This window comes from Palaemon carinicauda, chromosome 30 (genome assembly GCF_036898095.1).
Source record: "Palaemon carinicauda isolate YSFRI2023 chromosome 30, ASM3689809v2, whole genome shotgun sequence".
NCBI lineage: Eukaryota > Metazoa > Arthropoda > Malacostraca > Decapoda > Palaemonidae > Palaemon > Palaemon carinicauda.
This window is the reverse complement of record NC_090754.1, coordinates 88,475,520-88,498,472: the sequence shown is the minus strand read 5'-3', so window position 1 is coordinate 88,498,472 and position 22,953 is coordinate 88,475,520. Positions and strand designations below refer to the sequence as shown.

General features: G+C 48.2%; 1 protein-coding gene across 1 annotated transcript in view; it reads right to left on the bottom strand.

Moving 5' to 3' along the window:
- Nucleotides 1-22,953, bottom strand: part of LOC137623343 (uncharacterized) — a 1,305,328-nt gene that overhangs the window by 1,223,268 nt on the left and 59,107 nt on the right. Inside the window, 2 exon segments of the mRNA XM_068354157.1 lie at nt 800-929; nt 5,861-7,713. Of these exon segments, the coding sequence (XP_068210258.1) occupies nt 800-929; nt 5,861-6,733 (1,003 nt within the window). The 5' untranslated portion in view covers nt 6,734-7,713.

Below are 22,953 nucleotides of genomic sequence, written 5' to 3'. Positions count from 1 at the left end.
TGCTCAATATCTAGCATCTTTAGGCTCCTGTCATGTGAGACTCACACACACATTCTCTCTCTCTCTCTCTCTCTCTCCGCTAATATTGGCGAAATTACCCAGTTCTGAACTCTTATTGGCACAAATTTTCTTCTTCCTTATGTTAGCGAGATGTTGAAATAGTCTTTTCCTCTGACATAATGAAATTCTTGCCGAAAAAAAAAAAAAAAAAAAAAAGATGAAAAAGAGAGCGAATGCCAGAGGCCAAACTCAAACGTGTCCTCTCTCTGAGGTTTGTGCTAGCACTGAATGGTGTAATCATAATTTCCTGTCTTGTGACTCATGGAATTTATACAGATGTCATTGCTCACAATTTGTTTTCTGTTAAAATGTAATATTTATCAAAATACACGATAACAGAAGAAATATGGAATATTCTTGTAGGGATCAATGTTTAGGGCTTATTGAGTTAGGTTTACTAATTACCCTGTAACTATGCAAGTAAGAGGAATTTTTACAAAATATTTATTTAACATATTCTCCATTGCCATACGAAGCTTGGTGAATTTCTTAATGATTTTGCGTTTTTCGCCCCATATCCCCATATATTGGCTTTCCGGCTGGGCCCCTTTAAGATTCAGCATGTGTCAATTATAAGAATAAAGATTAAAATTAAATGCAAATTTAAGCATGAAAAATAATATACAATAAGTAAGATGGAAAAGCTACGAATAAAAAAGGAACCAGGAAAAAAATTAGGCTCCAGGCATAAAGGGGTCACTTGATGTTTCTAAATGTCTCAACCCCTCAAGATACTTACCTTCAGAAGAAGAATTGGGAAATTTGGTTCTACATCTTTGATGAACTCCTAGTGAACGATATTTGCCTTCTCCTGTGGCTATAAAGATTTCTTCAGTTTGCACAAAAGCTGGTACCTCACCTTCAGTAACCTGTAAATTAGAGACACTGGTATATAATGTCATACAAAAACCCTAGGATAAATAAATCTTATGATACTATAGTATACGGTATGTTCATATAAAGTACAATAATACCCCACTCTACATAGTTCATTCATTCCAAGTGACCAAACGTAAAGCTATTTTCAATGTACTGTAAGCCAGATTTTATACCCATAAAGTGACCTTGTATATCCTCCCTATAAAATTAAATCACTAGACATGAAAATGTGTATACAACCTGCTTTCATTTTATAAAAAAAACTACATGCCTACATAAATAAGCCTCCGTGGGATGTACAGGTATAGTGCAGTACTGTACTGCTTGTGTGTGTGCGTGTGTGTGTGTGTGTGTATATATATATAGTATTTTTGCTAGCTATACAAACCCATAATAATTTAATATAGGAATTCGCTTCAGCTCAGGTGAAACAGCCGAAGAGAAAGAAAACCAGGCAGTTGTGCTGATTGGTTGGCTGGCGGTATGGGGCTCTTCAAGAGAGTGGTGAAGAGGAAGAGCTGGACTGGGCATCTCCAGGATCTCAAAGTACCTCCTCTGTTGTACACGAGGAGGTGGGAGGAGCTTGTTAGTAGAGCCAGAACGGTTGGTGGAGGCAAACTCGGAGAGCTGTTGGGCAATCTTAGCCCTGGCACCCTTCAACCCTTGAGACCAGGGCAGGGCTGCACTGGTCTTTAAGGGTTTCTGGGTGCCGAAGACACGGTCTAAGACTGTGTCCTTGCATGTTCTGACTCGTTGCTCTCCTTCTGACATCGAACTTGCAGTGAAGTCTCCATCTTCCATCCCCAAGAGCTCTTCCCGGGGTGGGTCGTGGACATACCTCGAGTGGCTGGCTGTCTCGGTCTTTTAGTCCTGGCAGAGGACTTTGGCAGGGTCTTGGAGTCTTCGGACTCCTTCCGAGGAAGGAGGTAAGACTCCAACATCAAAGGCCTGGATGTTGTGTTCCTCCTGATCTCTGACTGTAGGAACTCTCAGCGTGAAGGGAGGTTTCCTCCAATGGCGGAATGGAGGAGGGCCTTTCCTCACGCGACTCCGTTAGTAAAGGGGAGGTGAGAGAGTATCCCTGAGGAGATACTGAAGGGACTGGCCTTGATGGCCTGATCGGAGTCAGTTTCACCCTCGAGGAAGTGACCGCGTATGAAACTCCTCTTTTCCTCTTCAATGGGGTAGAGGAAGCCATGGTTCCGTGTCGAGTCTAGAGCTATAGGCTGCTCTGACGAGCGGCCAGACAGGGTAGGATTGAATGCCTGTGCTACAGCTCTGACTAGGGCACTGAACCAAGGCTGCTGACTGACCAAAACACTGTCAGACAGATCCCCTGAAGGGAAAAGGACCGAAGGTTCCCTACAGGGAGTTACCGTAATAGTTGGGTCCGCCTTAAAAGAAGGCAATTTCTGGATCCTGAACTCCTCTGCAGATGCCTGTTCCCTTTTTTCCCGAAGGGCGCGCTGAAATGCGCTTGCAGGGAGGAGGATGAGGTGATGGTCTGGGCATATGTTGGCGCACGCACACGGGCGAGTACTGGACGCTATGTCCTGGTGCGTGCGCGCGGAAGAGACCTGGTGCTTAGGAGAGCGCTGGCGTGCAGGTGAGCGCTGGATTGCGCATGTTGTTTGCACGAGCGTAGGCGAGTGATGGCGCATGCGCACAGGAGAGTAATGGCGCGTAGAGGAGCGCCGATGCGCAGGAGAATATAGGCGCACAGGAGCTCGCTGACGTGCAGGCGAGCGCTGGCACGCGGGAGCGAGTTGGTGCACAGGACAATTTTTGATGCGCAGAAGAGCGCTGGCGCGCAGGAGAGTGCTGACGTGCAGGTGAGTGCTGACGCGTGGGAGAGCGCTGGTGCGTAGGCGCAGGAGATTGCTGACGTGCAGGAGATCGTGGGGGCGTAGGAGACCGTGGGCGCGTGGGTGCAGGCCGCACAGGAGAGCGCTTGCTCGTAGGCGCATGTTGCAGCTGCCGTCTATGAGGGCAAGCAGGTGAAGGGGCGCGCCGAAGCGTTGTAGAGCGCTAACGAGCAGGCTGGTATTGATGAGCTGCTGGTGAGCGCTGATGTCCTGTAGGAGGTTGGCGAGCTGCAGAACGATGGCGCGCAGCTGCGCACTTCAGTAGGGCCTCAAGAGGCTTTACCGCGAACAGGAATGGTGATGGAAGGTCTGCAAGTCTGATGGGTGGCAGGTCAGGAACTGGGATTTGCCCTTTGTAGGGGCGAGCATCCACCGATGGAGATCGCGAACGATCTGCAAAGAGGTTCAGGACCAAAGTCGGAGGACTGGTAGCAGGTCCAGTGATGGTCAAAGGTCGAGGGTCAGATGACTGCAGCGGAGGCTCCTCTGCAGGTGAAAGCTGCGACAACGAAGCTGAAGAGCCGAAGAGGCGCCTCTTCTCTAAAGAGAAGTGGAGGGCGAGCTTTCCGACGAAGGCACCTTTTAGGGGCCATTGGATCAGCAAGCTGACGGTACGCTGCAGAAGTCCTCCGAAGAGGAGTCTCTATGAGTGAACTCCCCCGAGGGTGAGAAACACTCGCAGGAGAGACAGAAGTTGGACTTAGTTTCCCCCTCAAAGGGTGTTCAGGAACGGGGGAAACTAAGTTGGTAGCAACCTCAAGAGAGTCTGGAGGGGCAGAAGAGTCAGATGAGATCAAGGGTGACACCTCTGACACCACAAAATCGACAAAGGCCAGAGGATCTACCTCTGACGGCAACGATGACTGCTGAACAGTAGCACCCTTGAGGATGATCTGCAGCAATGCGTCCTTGGAGGGGGGACCCGAGAGCCCCAATGACGACCAAACCTGTAACAAAGGTGTTAGTGACAAAGCCTCACCCGGGGGGAAAGGTGGGGCCGCTTCGCTAAGAGAAGCAACACCATCTCTTAAGGACCGGGGTTGGCCGACATTAAATTGGTCTACGCTACTACTCGACGGTTTCTCGTAAGAGGCCGAACGAGTAGGACCTTTGGAGGAGGGTCGGGAGACGGAAGAAGAGGCCTTGGGTTTTCTTCCCTTTGAAGGAACTTTCGAAGAAAAAATATCCCACTTAGACTTCTTCTTACGCCGTCGCCCAAACCTCTCCCTACACTCATTACACTTATTAACACTCTCACACCATTGACCTATGCAGGTAGGACAAAGGTGTGGGGATCTTTCTCCACCGCCGAGATAAATGTTCCACAGGGACGGCCAGTGAGTTCAGGGCAGGTGCGCATGGTAGCAGAGGTCAACTTCACAAACACACGCTAGAAAAAGAAAACGCAAAAACCAGATTAACGGCTGTCCAAATAAAGCGAAGGATGAAGAGCGGCAACGTCCATTCGCCATCTGAGCCAAAAGCAAAGTGAGCTCAATCACAGGTGTGTGAGGGGGAGCGGTAGCAAGCTACCCTCCCCTACCCCCGGCTAACTAGCGGTGTGGGTAGTTAACCCTCGCTAAACTTTAATGGCTCATCATTTCAGCTACGTTGAAAGTAATACCCCTAATAAATAGAGGGGTTTGTATTCCAATTACGGAACAAACACATTTTTCAGGATATGTTTATCCAGATTGGATATATGTTTTATGTGGTCTGGTGGTTTTTTTCTTCCATTAACACCAGTTTACTTACAGCAGGTAATAATATTTTTTCCTAGTTTTTAAATTGAATACATTAACTCTTATATCTTGCATTGGTATATTCTTTTTAGAAATAAATTCAATACCTGCTGTTGCAGTTAATCAATTGTTTGTCATAATTTCATAACTAATAGTTTTTTCATATCCCTATTTACATACAGGCGAGGAAGCAAAGCTGATTCAAACCAGGAAAATACCCTAAGAATCGAAAACTTTAAATCATATGTCATACCAACTTTAGTTTAATAATTACTATCTAGTTTACATCAATTCATTTATAATTATAATTCAATGTTTCTATTTAATAAAAATATTGTTTGTATGATATGTATAATACCTTATTCCTGGTAGTAAGCGTGCTTACATAATTATTTTTCGTGGACACCCAGGAGGAGAGGCTGCTTCGCAAGGAGAAGCGACACCGTCTCACGAGGACCAAGATTGGTCAGGTGTTAAAAGGGCCTGTGCTACTACTCAACATTCCCTTGGAAGAAACCGAGCGAGTAGGAACTTAGGAGGAAGGTTGGGGAGCGAAAGAAGCAGCCCTGGATTTTTTCTGCTTTGAAGAAACCTTCGAAGGAGAAGGATCCCGTTTAGACTACTTCTTCCGCCATCACTCAAACCTTTCCCACTGGTAGGCAGACCACTCCCGACACTCATTACACTTGTTATCACTATCACACCTTTGACCTCTGCAGAAGGGACAAAGGGTGTGAGGATCGGTGTCCTCAGCAGAAGACATGAAGGTACAACAGGGGCGGCCCTCAAGTCCAGGCCAGGTACGCATGGTTGGCAGAAGTCAACACACTGAAAAAGAAAAAGTACAAAAAGCATTAATGGCAGTCCAAATATTTGGTGAGGATGAAGAGCAACAACGACCGTTCACCATACGAGCCAAAAGCAAAGTGAGCTCAATCACATGTGTGAGTGGGAGGGGTAGCAAACTACCTCCTACCTTCCCCCCACTAACTAGCGGGATGGGTAGTTAACCCTCAATGAATTTTAATGGCTCATCCTTGCAGCTTCGCCATAAGCAATATCCCTAATAAATAGCAGGTTTGTATTCCAGTTACAGAATAACTCTAGAATACTGATATTTTTTCCACTTCATAAACTGCTATGTCTAAAGATATGCTAAAGTCCCTAACATTATCAACTGAATCCCTCGTACTGTTTTACTCAATACCTCCAAGAGTGTGAATTAAAAGGGGACAAAAACCAATATCAGTTAATGATCAGCTATTATTAAACTTTAAATGTTCATGTAACGGTTATTCCTGCTTTTTTCCTTACCTTTGAGTTTAGAATTGTAGTTGGTGCAATATTTCCACACTTGACTGTTTTTGTCTCGATAGAAAAAGTCTTATCAACAGGATCAACATGAGCTTCTAAAGCCAAACTTTCTCGTAACTTCTCATCTGACTCATTCATGACCACTGGCAATTTTATAAAAGTCTCTTCCTGTTCATTTTCTTTAGAAGTTTCATTTTCGACCGCTGTGTAAACTAGGTCTTTATCCCTAACTGGACAGCTATCAGTTTCGACGTTCTCTTTAACACCTAATCCTTCCTGACTATTTTGGCAGTGCCTTTTAAATTCTGTTTCTAAAGTCATTAAAAACTGCTTGCGTGGAGAACTTACTCTACAGGTAGCATGGATTTTGTTTGCTGACCCATGCTGAAAACCACTCTGAAACTTGAAACTTTGAGACAAACTATCTCCTTCAACCACAGTATTAACAAAAGCTGAGTTTACTGGTTCCTTGGCATTGTTAGTCCCACTCTGATCAGCCAATAGAGGCCTCATCTCAAGTGAAATACCAGCTTGATCAACATCTAAGAACTGGGGTTTCTCTTCTCCAATATCAGAGTTTTGATTAGTGTTCTCGCCAGAACAACTTATTGTATCTACCCTAACTGAAATTTTTCTTTCTGGAGTTTCGTGGGTGTAAGTGGCCCGGGTCCTCATTGGTGATCCAAACACAACATTTTCTTCCACTTTGAAAGTATTTGTAAATACTTCCTTCTCATGGCTGTCATTAAATATAGAAACATCACTTTCTGACGCTGAAGAGTCGGATAAACCTGGGTTTTCTGAGGATGGATTTTCAGGGAAAAATTCACATGTCAAATGTTCTTCAAAAGTCCCTGGCACTTTATCTTGCATTGGAGATATTTTTTTTTTAGTTGAAGCATCCCCTAAGGAGCCATTGTTTATTTCTGCATTTAAGCACTCTTCTGTAGAACTTGTACTAACTAACTTATCTTTAGTACATATTACAGGATATCTTGACTTCTCAACATCTTGAGGTTTCTTAATTTCAAAAGCGATTTCAATTTCTTCAATATTTTGTCCATGAAATTCTTCGGAGGTGGCAGCAACTTTAGCCGCTTGTACATCAATAGTCCTTTCATCTTGAAAAAGAATATAATTATCAACACTGATATCATCCTCACCATCAAAGGATATCAATTTTTGAACTTCTATATCTGCTGTAACCAACTTGAAATCCTTGTCAGCATAAGATGAGTCAGGTATGGGAAAGTCTTGTTTAGATTCACAATCTTCTTGAGGTAAAGCACTGGTACCTTGGATAACTTTATTTTCCCTGTTTAATGAAGTTGTTACTTTAGATGAAATACGTACATAATCACAGTCGTCCACACAAAATTTTCATCACACAGTTTTTCTGAACTTCTGAGAGGGTCAAAGTTATTCTTCATCTCTTCAAAGGAAGAGCAGTCTTCCATGTCGTCACTGGGTGGAATGAGAATACTGTCACTGATATCTTCCAACATGCTCACTTCACTATGTTTTGATTTGTCATTTGAACTCTCTTTTAAGTCTGGCCTTAAAGGATAATGCACTCTTAATAGTTTGCTGCCTTTATCATTTGTTTCAAAATCCTCCTTGCTCTCTTGAGAGGATGATGTGATGTTAATCTCACAAGAAGAAATAAGAACACTGTCAGTAATATCTTCTAATAAAGTTAATCTATTGTTTGGATCTGAAGTTCCATTTGAGAATGTAGTTTCTAATGTATCCTGGTCTCTAGTCAATATACTAGATTCTAAAACATCTTCACCTTGCTCAGAAGGCTCAAGGGGGTCTTCCATCTTCTAAAATGTCATAAAACAAAGCAGTACCTAGAGAGACAACAAAACAAAACAGAATTATTTTGGGTTCACCTGTGCAAAAAAGTAAAAAAATAATAAAAAATTACAAATTTAAAGTAATTTGTATTTTACCCAACAATACAAACTTTGAGCTTTTTATTAGGGAACACACTTCTGGCCAAGCTGGTAGATTAGCCATAAGACTTTTAGTGAGGTGTAACTACCCTACTGCTAGTTAGTGAGGGGGGGGGTAGTACCGGCTACCCCACTCACACACTCACCCGACTGTTGTCTCGTTACTTTTGACTGTAGGCAGGACTTACTGGGGAATAGGTGAAGGCAGGCCAAATTTGTATATAGTTCAAGGTATGTATTTCTAGGAATAATACAAATGACAGTACTTTAAATTTGTCATTTGTTCCGTCACTAAATAGAAACACTTTCGCTCTTTATTAGGGAAGACTCACTCAACCCTATAATGGGTGGAAGTCTTAACCAACTTCTTGGTTTTTGAACTGGGGTTTTCCACCATGCTACGCATGCATAGAGGAAAACCCTGACACCTCACTAAAACTTCGTGCAATAGCGCCCTTTAACGGCCTGAGCAATCTGTGTGATTGTGTGATATTTCTATCCATATCTAAACTGTACACTAATGACTTTACCCAGAAATGACAAATTCGTAGATAATTTGTATTTTTCCTAACTATACGAACCTTAGCTATTTAATAGGGGTATTACTTTCGGCGTAGCTGTAATGACAAGCCATTAATTTTTAACGAGGGTTTACTACCCACACCGCTAGTTAGCGGGGGTAGGGGAGGGTAGCTTGCTAACCACCAACACCACCCCCCCACACACACACCTGTGCTTGAGCTCACTTTGCTTGGAGGTAGGACTTCAAGGGGGATAGGGCTGGCGGGCAAGTTTGGTTAAATAGATAAAGTTTGCATAGTTAGGAAAAATGACAAATTCGAAGATAATTTGTATTTTTCCTAACCATACAAACCTTAGCTATTTACAAAGGGTATTACTTTTAGCGCAGCTGAAATGACGAGCCAATAGTTTTTAACGAGGGTTAATTACCCCCGCGCTAGTTAGCGGGGGGTGGGGAAGGGTAGCTTGCTACCCCTCCCCCCTCCACACACCAGTGACTTGCTTCACTTCACTTAGAGGTAGGACTTGACTTGGGGGTCAGGGATGGCGGGCACATATGTGTAAATAGCTAAGGTTTGTATGGTTAGGAAAAATACAAATCATCTTCGAATTTGTCATTTGTTCCGTAACCGAAATACAAACCACGCTATTTACAAAGGGTGACTTACTCCTTAGGAAGGGTGGAAAGTCCCAGCCTTACTGACTTCGGCTTGCCCGGGGGCTCGATCCCTCAGTGAGCAGCACTAGAGAGAGGGAGCCCCTGTACCTCACAGGTTCCTAGCATCGCTAGGAACGAGTGGCCTACATTAGCAGTGTGAGGAGGAGAGTGTGACTCGTCCTATGAAGTTGACCTTGAGACCTTCAGATAGGAATTCTAGGATAAGACGTTCCCCATACCACCTCGTCAGGGTATGGGAGACACAACAGTATTAAGCTTAATACTAGGAGCACAAAGAAGCATGATTTACCTGCAGAGGTCGAGGTCAGCTATGCGAGGACCAGGATGCTGCTTCCCCAAGAGAGGGGAGAATGAAGAAAGAAGTAAGGGTCAGACATACTCTTTCATTCACGCAGACTAAGACCGGGTAACAACGCCCTCAACCTACTGCTACTTGTCCAAAAAGGAGCCTGAGGTTAGACCAGCTGTTGTGCAGCCACCACAGGGCCGATAGAGAACGTATCGAGGCTTCTGTGGGTCACGTCTTGCAGGTAGTGGGCTGTGAAGGTCGTTTGACGCTTCCAGACCCCAGCTTGAAGTACCTGCGTCACAGAGAAGTTTCTCTTGAAGGCCAGGGATGTAGCAATACCCCTGACATCGTGGGCCCGAGGGCGACGTGACGGAGGAGGGTCAGGATTCAGGGCATGGTGGATAACCCTTCGAATCCAAGCTGAGATGGTGTTCCTGGTGACCCTCCTCTTTGTCCTGCCTGTGCTCACAAACAAAGCTCGCACATGAGGACGGACTGCAGCCGTTCTCTTCAAGTAGTACCTCAGACACCTCACTGGGCATAGTAGCAGCTGGTCTGGGTCGTTTTTTACAGAACGGAGACTCGCGATCCTGAAAGAGTCGAACCGAGGATCCGGCACTCCAGGATTCTGAGTCTTGGCCACAAACTCAGGGACGAACCTGAACGTTACCTCCCCCCATCCCCTTGAATGGGCGATGCCGTACGAGAGACCATGAAGTTCACTAACTCGCTTGGCCGAGGCCAAGGCGAGTAGGAAAGCCGTCTTCCAAGACAGGTGGCGATCGGAGGCCTGGCGTAATGGCTCGAAGGGAGGTCTCTTGAGAGACCTGAGGACTCGAACCACGTTCCAAGGAGGGGGTTTCACTTCCGACTGGGGGCAGGTAAGTTCATAGCTACGTATGAGTAAAGAGAGTTCTAGCGACGAAGAAATATCCACGCCCTTCAATCTTATGGGTACTGCCGTTACCCACTTGGAATAATGGTCGACTACCATCAGACACCCAATAAAACCAGTACTGGTTGTTGGGAGACTCACAAGATCCATAGCAACCAATTCAAAGGGAGAAGAGGTCACTATTTTCAAGGTCGGAGGGGCAACCACCTCCCTTGAGACCTTACAAGTCTGACATTCCCAACACGTCCGGCACATATCTCTGATTACATTAATTAAAGATCTGTGCCAGACGAGTCGACGGAGCATTGCAATCATTTTTCCGATCACCCAGTGAGCATTCTGGAGGTGTGTCTCAGCAACTAGGTCAATCAGGACATTGAAGGTGACTACTGGGACTACTGAGCCGTCTGGGTTCCACTTCACTAGCAAACCCTGGTGAACTTCCAGGTTTGACCAACATCTTCTAGAGGGTAGACAGGAGCGTGGAACTCGAGATGCAGGAACCCCAGAGTAGATCATCTTAATGACAGCTTGAATCTGTCGATGATCTCCTTGGATCTTGGACACCTGACTGAAGGACAGAAGAGCATTTCCAGAGAACACTCCCTGATCAGATTCAGGATCAGTTACCTTCATAACAGTGGTCTCGGTATGCAGGGAGGAGACTGAGAGTACCTTGGGAGACAACTGAAGAACAGTAGTGTGCTCATACACCAACTGTTCTCGGGGTGAATCCAGTGTCAGGTAGGCTGCGTCCAGTATATTCCTACCAAGAACATAACAAAAGTTAATGTCTTTGGCAGCTACCACCGCATAGTTAAACAGCGGTAGCCCCCACCCAGAAGGACACTTCACCTCTAACTGGACGTAGCCTAGAATGCTGGTGCAGAAACCAGTCAACCCCTCTAGCTGTTCTCCTGACAGTACCTGGTACTCTAAGCCAAGTTGGCTCAGTACAGACTCACTTACTAGACAAACCTGTGCTCCTGTATCAACAAGAGCACAAAATTAGGTCTCCTGCATCATTACTATACCTACTGCCGAGTGTTGAGACACATGGGTACAACTGGACTGACGAGGTGCCTTTTCTGTCACGTACTGGATTACAGGACAATCCTCCGGCGCCTCCTGATCATCAGTGATCAAGCCCTCAGCGTCACGAACACGAAATTTTACGTCCGCCTTATGGCCCAGAATCACGTCAGTTGGAGGGACGTAATTGCGGAGCTCAATCAGAGGATTAAAATGCACTCCAGACAGACACTGAAGATGCACACACTGAGGCTCAGTCACGGATGGATCACGATAGACTACGGGACAAGTGGGACCCCAATGGACCCAGATTTCCAGGTTCAATAACTTTGATGCTGCCAATAGCAACTCCAGAGCTGGGACTGTACCTGGAAATCTCATTGCCTTGATCCTGTTCCTGCTGGTCTTGTCCAGTTTGAAGCCTAGTCGACCGGCGTCTTTCAGAAACTGCTGAACTAAGGTATCCCGGAGCTTGGCTCCCTTCAGCGGAGAGTCGGGTGCGACACCTGACCCTTCTGTCCAGCAGTTCCCGACTAGCTCCAAGGATTCGATGAGAGAATCTGGACCACCACGAACCTCCTTATACAAGGCCAGTCCAGTAGGCAACTTCGGAGTGCTGGATTCAGTAGCTAACAGATAGTCAGTCAATGCGAGCCAGCGGGATAACCAGTCAGCAGCGGCATTCTGATCTCCTGGACAGTAATTAACAATAAAGTTGAATTCGGACAGGTCCTCCAGTGTCCGTGCTAGACGACTGTCCACCATCTTCATGTCATGAAGGTACATCAGGGGACGGTGATCAGAATGGATCACGAAGAACTGACCATAAAGGAAGGCCCTGAAGGTTTTCACTCCCCATCGCAGAGCAGCCAACTCACGCTCAATGGTCGAGTAACAGGTCTCGCAGTCAAGGAAAGTCATGGAGTCATACGCTATCACCCGACGCTCCCCTGGATGCTCCAAGGACTCCTGGCACAGGCAAGCACCAGCACCTTCACCCGAAGCGTCAACAAACAACTCCAAGGGTTTAGCATCAGCGGAGTAGTCCGGGTATGACAACATAATGTCCTCTTTGATCAGTTCCTTCAAGCGCACAAAGGCACTGTCCATTTCTGCAGTCCACTTCAGTTTCCTAGTTCCTTGAGATTTTCGTCCTCCAGTCTTCGCAGATAATGGTTTGGCTATCTGTGAGCACATGGGGATAAACTTCCTTTGGAAGTTGACCAGTCCCAGGAATCCCCGTAGCTCACGCACAGTGGTCGGTTTAGGGAAGTCTTCCACTTTCTGGATGTATTCTGGTAGCTTACGCATACCAGAACGTCCAACCAGATGACCAAGATACTGGACCTCGGCATGAACCCAAGAACACTTCCCGAGTTTTATCTTGAGTCCGTGCTTCTGGAGAGTAGCCAAAACTCGTTCTACCAGTTTCAGGTGTTTCTCGAAAGAAGACCCAAGTATCAATATGTCGTTAATGTAGACAACCACCTTGGCTTTCGGGAACTCTTGGAGAATACTCTGCATTTCTCTCTGGAACACTGCAGGTGCATTTTTCAGTCCAAACGATAAGCGTCTGAACGGCCAGCGTCAAAGGCAGTAGAGAAAGCCGTGTATTCCTTACTGTCCTCTGCCAACGGTAACTGGTAGTATCCACGAACCAGGTCAAGGGTTGTAAAGTATTTGACTCCTTGAAGTCCAAATACAGAGTCGGCCATGTTAGGCATCGGGAACTTATCAGAGACAGTCACCTTATTCAGTCTACTGTAGTCCACACACATCCGTATACTATTGTCCTTTTTTCGGACTGGAACAATGGGTGAAGACCAAGGAGAGATGCTGGGCTCAATAATACCCAGTTCATGCAACTCCTTGCACTGTTCCTCGATGGCGTCAGCGACAGGTTTGGCAAACCGTCGAACTCTCTGATAAATGGGCGTCTCGTCATACAGGTGGATGTGTATTGGTGTGCTTGAGCACTCTCCCACATCATCATCACCAGTACTGATGACTGGAAGATGACGTCGAAGCATTTGACAAAACTGGTCCTTCTGAGAAGAGTCCAGTTCGTCGGAGATAGACAGATTGTCTATCTCTTCCAATACGCTCGGTTCAGGAGTCAGGTCACACTCCTGCGCTATCAGGCAGGATAGAGGAGCATCCACCATTACCATGGTGAACACTTTCCCCAAGAGATTGCCCTTCTTGATCTTGGCAGTTTCTTCAGATGAACCCTTGATTAAAACTGAGGCCTTTCCCTCTTTCAGTTCGAGGATGCCAGGAATTGCTGTAACTTTCCTTGACAGACCGGGGGTTATGATGTCGCCATCATAATACATTTCTGGCCAACAGTTGGTCGGACAAGCAGGGCACCTAAAAGACGTGTCAAGTCCCTTAGGAAAGTTAACACTAACTGGAACAAGTACTGGCTCAATACTGGCAATCTTCATTGAATCGGTTGCGTGGACATCAAGTGCACAAAGCACTTGCTGACAACAGGCTCCACGTATCGGGACATAATACTCCCAAAGAGGCTCTTGGGGAGTACTGCCAACGCTCAGCCGATTTCGTGCTCCGTCAACTATCACCCCATTTGCTCTCAAGAACTGGTAACCAAGCACTACGTGCTCAGCCATAGTTCCTGAAGGCACTACATGGAACACACCCGGAGCGAATGCCATTCCATGCAGTATAGGGGTCAACAGTACAGTACCTAGGGTCTTAGGTCCTGTTTGCCCTAAACCCTTCAGTCCAATGGTGTTGGGTACCATCTGCAGCTGGTAATCCTGTACTACTCTCGATGACAGGAGGTTGACCTCAGCTCCGGAGTCAATGAGAGCATCCAACGCTCCCGATGGAAACTCAGACATGGTCACTGGGACAACCATGAGTGGTACAGGAGCCAACTGCGCCAGGTTAACCCTACGAAGGGTTTTCAATACAGCCTCAGTTTCTGCTTTCTCCCTGGAGGAGTCAGTTGGAAAAGCTCTGGACTGTGTCGAGGACAGGTTATCACAGGCCAATCCCGAAAGAGCCATTGGAGGTGCAATGACTTTTTCAGGTTGAGGGGTAACCTTGGAAATCGAGATTTCCGAGGCTGCCGCCGGAATACTAGGAGCATGCACCCTAGCACTCACACCCTCCTTCGATGTAGCCCCATCTTCTACACCGAAGGCCTGGTGTTTAAAGCCCTATGATACTCCTCAGTTCTTGACTTCCTGGGCTTTGCCTTCTTGCTCTTCTTCTTCTTCCCCACAGTCCGAGAAGGAGCACTGGACTCGCTCCCACTTCGGGCCTGGCTACTGGTTGATCCAGAATAGGATGACGGGGTCGGAGTAGCATTCACCGGTACTGCTCTCCACCTTAAAGGAGTCTGGACAGAGGTAGTCTCCCTCCCAGGGCTGTGGGCATTAGCTGTGTTCTGGACAGGTGATCTGCTCATAACCGGCGCCTGTCGTCCACACTGTGCCACATGATGGTTGGACGAGCCACAACGTAGGCAGAGGTTGAGGCGTCTGCGACACTCGTCCACCAAGTGCCCTGGTTTTCGGCACCAGGCACAGTACCTCCTCTGGAATTGGGGAGATCTATCCGGGGTGTGCGATGGTGGCAGGCGCACTTCCACAGGTGCAGGTTTGGGGACCGGTCGAGGAGGAGTGCGTAAATACGCTCTGTCAGGCCCAGGTGAACGGCTGGGGGCAGCCATGGCAACTCTGTCGGCATAAGAGCCGTGCCATGACTGTCCCACACGACTGATGGCCAAATCCTCTGCCTTCTGGCTTCGCTGACGGGATGCCTCGTCGAGAACACTCAACAGGTGTAGAACATCCTGCCAAGTGGCCTGACAGCCAGCGGAGACATTAATGGTGGCCAGAGACTGTTCCAGCCAACTCGCAGCTCTGCTCGGAACAGTTCTGAGGAGCTTCCGCCTAAGCTCCCTCCGGTCCAAACTACGGCGAGGATAGGCAGACTTGTACAGGGAGGCTAACCGGACGGCGTAGATTTTCAGCAGTTCGCCCTCGCCACAGGTAGCACTGCTGAACCGGGCCTTCCTGCCCGCATCACGCCTCTCTCGGGCTTCTCGGCACCAGTCGAGGAGGCGTTCCTTCATGTCGGGGTATGAGACCTCGGGACCCCCCATGGCTGAGAACGCCTCATGAATTTCTCCCTTCAGAAATTTCCCGAGATCAACAGTCCATCAACCAGAGCTTCCTGCGGTATACTTACTGGCACAGTAGGCCTCGAAATCCCTCAGGAATCGGGCAAAACTCTGGCCAGTTTCCAGCTGGAAGATTCCAGGCTTGGGGTTCCTCCTGGAGTCAAGAACCTTGATAAGATCAGACAGACTGCGTTCTGTCTGGAGGGACTGGACATGGTCGGTGGAGACAGTGTCTTCTGAGATGACACTGAGACAGGAGCTAGAAGTGTCACTACCAGAATCTTCACTGGTAGACTCCTGTGATGAAGATGTCATTTCAGGTATGGCTGGTATAGCTCTTTCCTTGGCCTGGCGTCTCCGCTTTGGGATAGCTCCTGTCTGGGCAAGAACTGCCTCAGCGGTAGCTGCTGGAGCCTTTTCTAGCCTACTGGCTTCAATTAGATTGTCCAGGAACTGCTCCCCTAGTCTACTGGCTGCAGGCTCTGGTGGACTAACAGAGTTAGTTGCCAGAAAAGGCGAGGAAGCAAGCAGTCCACTTGGGACAGGAGACTCCCAGAAGCCTGGTACAGGGGGAATTAACGATGTGAACCCTGGAGGGGGCTGGAGTCCTCCAATCAGTGGCTCTGTTTCAGTCACTGGAATTGCCAGACCATTGTAATTTGGCCAAGCTGGGGATGTAGCAGGAGCACTGGTGGTCACTGTAGTTGTGAGCACTGGTGGTCACTGTAGTCGTGACCCCAATGGCAACGTGGCACGTTGGTGACGGCTCCACACTATTCAGGGCCGCTACTTCAAGTGTCAGGGACTTGACCTGAGTTGCCAGGTCACTGACAATCTGGATAAGACTCGTCACATCCCGGCTCAGGCTCTTCTTAGCCTTTCGGCGCATACTGGATGACGATGCCATCACTAAAGGTTGGTGTTTCCCGGGTCTGGGCACCAAAAATTATGTAGTGGTTTGCGGACTGTGGACAAAGGTAGCACCCGAACTACCTAGTGTCCGAATGCCGACCACAACCCGACGTTCGCTACACAAAAAATATACAACAGTGGAATACCCAAAAACCTGAGTAATCAGTTCAACAGACCAGAGTACTGGGCACCACCCCTTGATTTATACTGGGCAAGGGGACCCAGCTAGAACCTGACTTACCCGTTTGCTTCTCCTCCCTTTTGCTTGCTGATCATAAGTACAAGTATAAGAACATTAGGTGAAAGGAAATATTGTTTAACTAATTACGGGACACAGTGTGGGAGGAAAGAATTATGATAATTTACGGTACTTAAGAGATCTTAATAAACAGTGGCTGGGGAAGGGGGGCACATTGGTGTAGGAACAGGAATAATATGCAGTGTTCATAAAATAAGAAAATAAAATTTATTTGTACAAAACTGTTAGGGTTATGTTAGCATGGACCCATCAATCCAAATAGAAAATTAAAGACAAAATTAGCATTCCTTAACGTCAAACTTCAGCAACAGGGTAACTGATAAACAGGATATTTTCTTCCCCCAGGTGGGACGCTCATAAGTGTACCTATACAGGCCAAGTCTAAACCAAGGCACACCTAACCGTGTATCTATTTGGGCAAGTACCAGTATGCCACCTATAAAGAACATATAACGGTGAAAAATACAGTACCACAATTTTCCCTAAATCAATACTGTTCTCATCAATCTCCCGTCCACCATTGGGATGCAAAGTCACTTAAACAGTCCTAATTTCTGAAAAGTACAGCCGCATACTATGTCGTACAGGTCTGTGCGTGCCCACCATTACAATGACTCGAAAAGTTTGTCAACAGCACATTTGAAATCTCTCAATCTTGGAAGGGGTTCTGAATAAGTCTGAATTCATACTAAACTCAAAAGTCACCCTCTTCCTAACATCGGAATTCACTTCTTGGGCCTCTGACCAGATATGCCATATCCATAGCTCATGTTAACTATTTAATGTTCATGACACACTCTCATATAGCAACACAGTAGCTTACTTCTAGTTACAAGGTATGGATATAGAACAGCATCACAGACTAGTACAGACTGATAACAGGAAATATTCTAAATTTGCTCGCCCTTACACTCCCTACTGAGTGTAGGGGCTGCTGTCAATACCTGGAAAGGAACAATAACACATTAAGACATTTTTGGAAAAAGGGGGGCTTGAGGGATACAAAAGAAAAAAATAAAATCAAATATATTTCATACACACACAAACCACTAAAGTTTTCTCAGTCACAAACCCTTATATATTGCAGCGCTCGCGCGAGGGAGACTGTTGGCGCGCGCGGGAGAGTATTCGCGTGTACGGGAGCGAGTTCGCGTACATCTATGCCAGCCGTAGGGTGTGCGCGTGCAGGAGAAAGATCTCTAGCGCGCGGGCGCGCAGTTGAATCATGTGGGGTGTGTGGGAGAATGTTGGCGCGCATCCTTTGTAGAGGATGGGGGAGTGTACGAAGGGCGCGCGCGTATCCTTGTGGATGCGTGCGGGAGAGGCCAGCATTGCTGACTTCCCTGAAGTACTGTTTTCAGTAGATCGTTGGCGCGCAGGTTTTACCTGGCGTGTATGATGATGCACTGCATGGCGCGCAGGAGAGTTGGATGTTGGGCGCGAATGCGCGTGTGGAGAGCGCCATTGCCCAGGAGGTTGATGGCGCGCAGCTGGGCGCAGGCGCGTCGGAGAATGTTGGCGCGTAAGCCCAGTTTGGGCAGGGCCCGCAGACAAGAATTGGCGCCCAGGAGAACGTGGGCACATAGCGTGTGAAGGAACTATGCTCCTGTTGGAGCGTATGTGCATGTTGGCGCATACGCCCTTGATGCCCTGGGTTAGGGTTTAGTGATGGGGCCTGACGAGCTACTAAGGAGCGTTAGTCAGGTCTCGTTGGCGCGTAGTGCGTATGTTGTTGCCGAACAATAGCGTGCTTTGGTGGAGCCCTGTTAGGCCCATGTAGAAACGGCGACGGCAGGTTGGCAGGCCTGTCGGATGGAAGGTTGACATGTCCTTTAAAAGGACGACCTTCCACCGAAGGAGATCGTGAACGATCTGCAGAAAGGTCCAGGACCAATGCAGGAGCAGTGATGGATGATTGGTGTTGAGGCTCCTCTGCGGTGGACTGCATCAAAGATGTTGAACCAAAGAGGCGCCTCCTCACCGCAGGTAAAGGAAGGCCTCTATGGCGAAGAGGAAGGCGAGCATTCCAATGAATGCGCCCTCTGGGGGCCGTTGGATCAGCAAGCTGACCTTCTGCAGTCCTCCGAAGGAGTCTCTGTAAGTGAACTCCCCCAAGGGAAAGAAACGCTGGTAGGAGAGACTGACGATGGACTTAGTTTCTCCCTCGTAGGATGAACAGGAACGGGAGAAACTAAGCCGTCAGCTACCATAGAGTTTGGACTGGCAGAGGTGATGGGTAATACCGCATTGGATAATTCTGACACCACAACTTCGATAAGAGACAGAGGATCAACCTCTGACGTTGACGACGATTGCTTGACAGCGGCACCCAACCAGATGTAGTTAAGCAAAACCTCCTTGGAGGGCGAACCTGTAAGCCCCAAGGAGGACCAAAGCTGAAAAAGGGAGGTTAGTGACATATCCTCCCCCAGGGGGAAAGGTAGAGCTGCTTCGCTAGGGGAAGCAACGTCATTTCTCGAGACCTGAGGTTGGTTAGAAATAATTCGGTCTACGCTACCACTCGACGGTCTCTCGTGGGAGCTTTGGAGGAGGTTTGTGCAACGTTTCTCCCTTCGAAGCAACCTTCAAAGGAGAAATATCCCGTTTGGACTTCCTCCGTCGTCGCGAAAACCTCTCCCACTGGGAGGCAGACCACTCCCTACACTTGTTGACACTATCACACCGTTGGCCCAACAAGAAGGACAAAGGGCGTGAGGACCAGTCTCGACCACCGACATAAACGTTCCACAGGGCAGGTGCGCATGGTCGCAGAGGCCAACTTCACATACACAGTAACTAAAAAAAAAGAGAGAAAAAAGCGTTAATGGCTGCCAATATGACGGTGAGGATGAGAGCGGACACGTCCAACCACCATCCTAGCCGAGAGCAAAGTGAGCTCAAGCACAGGTGTGTCAGAGGCGGGGGGGGGGGGGGGGGGGGGGTTGTTAGCAAGCTACCCTCCCCTACCCCCGCTAACTAGCAGTGTGGGTAGTAAACCCTCATTAAAAAATTAATGGCTCGTTATTTCAGCTACGCTGAAAGTAACATCCCTATTAAATATGAAAAATTCAAAGATAATTTGTATTTTTCCTAACCATACAAACCTTAGCTATTTACATTGGGTTTACCTTTTAGCGCAGCTGAAATGGCGAGCCATTAGAATTTAACGAGGGTGTATTACCCCTCCGCGCTAGTTAGCGGGGGGGGGGGGGGGGGGGGGGGGGGTAGGGGAGCTAGCTACCCCTCCCCCCCTCACACACAGATGAATACTCACTTTCACTTAGGGTAGGACTTGTCTTGGGGGACGGGGCTGGCGGGCAAATATGTGTAAATAGCTAAGGTTTGTATGGTTAGGAAAAAATTTGTATGGTTAGGAAAAATACAAATTATCTTCGAATTTGTCATTTGTTCCGTAACCGAAATACAAACCACGCTATTTACATTGGGTGACTTACCCCTTAGGTAGGGTGGAAAGTCCCCAGCCATACTGGCTTTGGCTTTACCCGGGGACTCAGAATCCGAGTGAGTCGCACTCGAGAAAAGGAGTCCCTGCACCTCACGAGTTCCTTGCTCCGCAAGGAACCGTGTGGCCTACATAAGCTTGTGTGTGAAGGAAGAAGTGTGACCCGTCCTAGGCAGTTGACCTGGAGTTCCAGAAGGAACTCTGGGTTAGGACGTTCCCAATACCACCTCGTCAGGGTATGGGGACGCGACAGTATTGACTCAATACTCGGAACACAAGGAAGCATGGTTTAGCTGCAGAGGTTCGAGGTCAGCTATGCAGAGACCAGGATGCTGCTTCCCCGTAGAGGGGATGATGAAGAAAGAAATAAGGGCCAGACATACTTCTTTCGTTCATGCAGACTAAAACCTGATAACAATGCACTCAACCTTCTGCTACCTGTCCAAAAGGAGCCTGAGGTTAGACCAGCTGTTGTGTAGCCACCACAGAGCGATAGATAACGTATCGAGACTCCTGTGGGTCACGCCCTGCAGGAAGCGGGCTGCGAAGGTCATTAGATGCTTCCAGACTCTAGCTTGTAGCACCTACGTCACAGAGTAGGATTACTCGAAGGCGAGGGACGTTGCGATGTATCCAACATCGTGCTGTAGGGCGACGTTACGGGGGAGGGTCTGGAGTCAGGTCGAGATGAAAGTCCTTAAGTCCGGGCTGAAGAGGTATACTGGTGACTCTCCCCCGTGTCCTCCTTGTGCTCCCAAATCGGCTGCAAATGAGGACAAACTGAAGCTGTTCCCAAAGCTAACCTCTCGATTCCTTTACTGGCAAGAAAGAGAAGGTCTTGGGACATCAGATACAGAATGGAGACTCGAAATCTTGAAGGAATTGGACCGAAGGGCCGGGACCCCCAGATTCTGAGTCTAGCTAACAACTCAGGAGCGAACCTGAATGTTGCCTTCCCCTCTTCCTTAGAAAGGGCGGAGTCGTACGAGACCAAGAAGATTACTTACACACTGGCCGTGGCCCGAGTGAGCAGGAGACCCAAGGAGGAATACAATCCGAGGCCTGTCATAAAGGGTCTTGAGAAGATCTCTTAAGGGACTAAAAAGTCCGAGCCTTGCTCCAAGTTGGAGGTCTTCCTCAGACTAGGGCAGGGACGATCGTAGCTTCGCATGAGCGAGGGAAGATCCAGCGGGCAGGAAAAAGTTATTCCTTTAAGCCTGAAGGTCAGGGAAAGGCTGAGCGACAGGCTTCATTGCCGAGAGCGGAAAGGAGTTTCCTCCCGCCGAAAGGCAATAAGACCGTTATTGCTGGAGAAGAGGCCTCAAGGGAAGAGGTAAATCTCCCACGACACCAACCACTGAAGACTCTTCACTTTGCCTGGAAGACCCCTGCGGATGACTATCGCAGATGACGCGACCTCCGTACAGCGACTGTAGAGGGTTGTCTCTTCTTGAGGAGGAGGCGTAGTGTCTCTAGGCATGAAGCCGAAGCGACGCCCTGGTTCGTGAAAGATGTTGCATTGTGGTTGTTTGAGTAGTCTGTGCCATGGGAGAAGCTCTCCCGGGAGTTCCGTCAGGGGAAGCAGAGGGTCCAGAAACCGTTCTGCGCATAGTCCCAGTGGAGCTCTCCCATTGAAAGGTTGACAGACAATCTGGTCTTGTTGAGACCCATTCTCCACAGACAAAAAGGAGGGAAGACGCAGGCGTCAAAGTTGTTCCACCATCACTGGAATGCATCTTGCCAGAGTCTCGGGGTCTGAGACAGGGGGGAAGAACAGCGGAAGCTTCAGGTTCCAAGCTGTCGCGATCAGGTCCCCCAGACCAGGACTTGCTGGTTGATCAAGGCCAAAGACCCCCAGGTACACTCTCTCTACGAGGCTCTGCTCGGATAGTCAGAGAGAACATTCCTCTGCCTGGAATGAGAGAGTCGATGGTGGTATTGAGAGTATCTCAATCATCTCGGTATCTCTACTGCAAAATGTGGTGTGAAAATGCGTCCCCTGCAGGTTAGAACACGCCAGAGTCATGAAGTCGACGCGCACGGAGCGACTCGGCAGGAGCTGTAGGATCTGTAGAGGGGCCAGACTACGGCCCCTAAGCCTACCTGAATGATGGAGAGGTATCCTTCAGGTCTTGACCATAGGCCTGGACCGGAGCATGCCCCCCAGCCCACCCCCCCTCCTTTAACGAGTCCGAGAACAGCATCAAGAATGTGGGGAAAGGACGAGAATATCCACTCCCATCAAGAGGTTCCAAAGGTCAAAACCCATTGCAGGTCTAATAGTTCCGCTGGTCCCATAGGGGCCAGGAAGTCCGGTTAAACGTTGCCTGTAACCACCGGAACTTGGACCGCCCCACAAGGAACTTATCCTGAGGCGACCGTTCGGACTATAGACGGGTCAATGAGGAAAGGAGAACTAGGAAACGTTCCAAGGTAGGGCTGAAAGCTCTGCTTGACTGAGAACAGGTACTGCGACTCTCCTTAGTCTTGCCACAGTCAACTGAAAGGAAGGCTCGGAGGATGTGGTAACAGAATCTGGCGTCCCCAGGTGGTCACCCATCCAAGTACCGACCAGAACCGACGTTGCTTAACCTCGCTGGACGGACGAGAGGCGGGGTTTCCAACGTGGTAAGGCTGTTGACTCAATATCATGGCCAGATACTCCAGATGTTGAGGCAGAAGAGAGAAGGGTCCTAGCAAAATACCATGAACCCACACTCATGGTAAGCCTCCGGAAGCTTGTCCCGGCGCTGAAGGAGGTCGAACCCGAGCCTACAGGAGTTGACCAGCCCTCCAAAAAGCAAAGGAGGTGGAAGCCTGCACCTGAGCGGCCATGAGGAAAGCAGGGAGAGTTCTCTGGGGAAAAAAACCTGCTATGCCACGGCGGGATAGCCACACTGCATCATAAACAGGAATACTTGCAGTCTA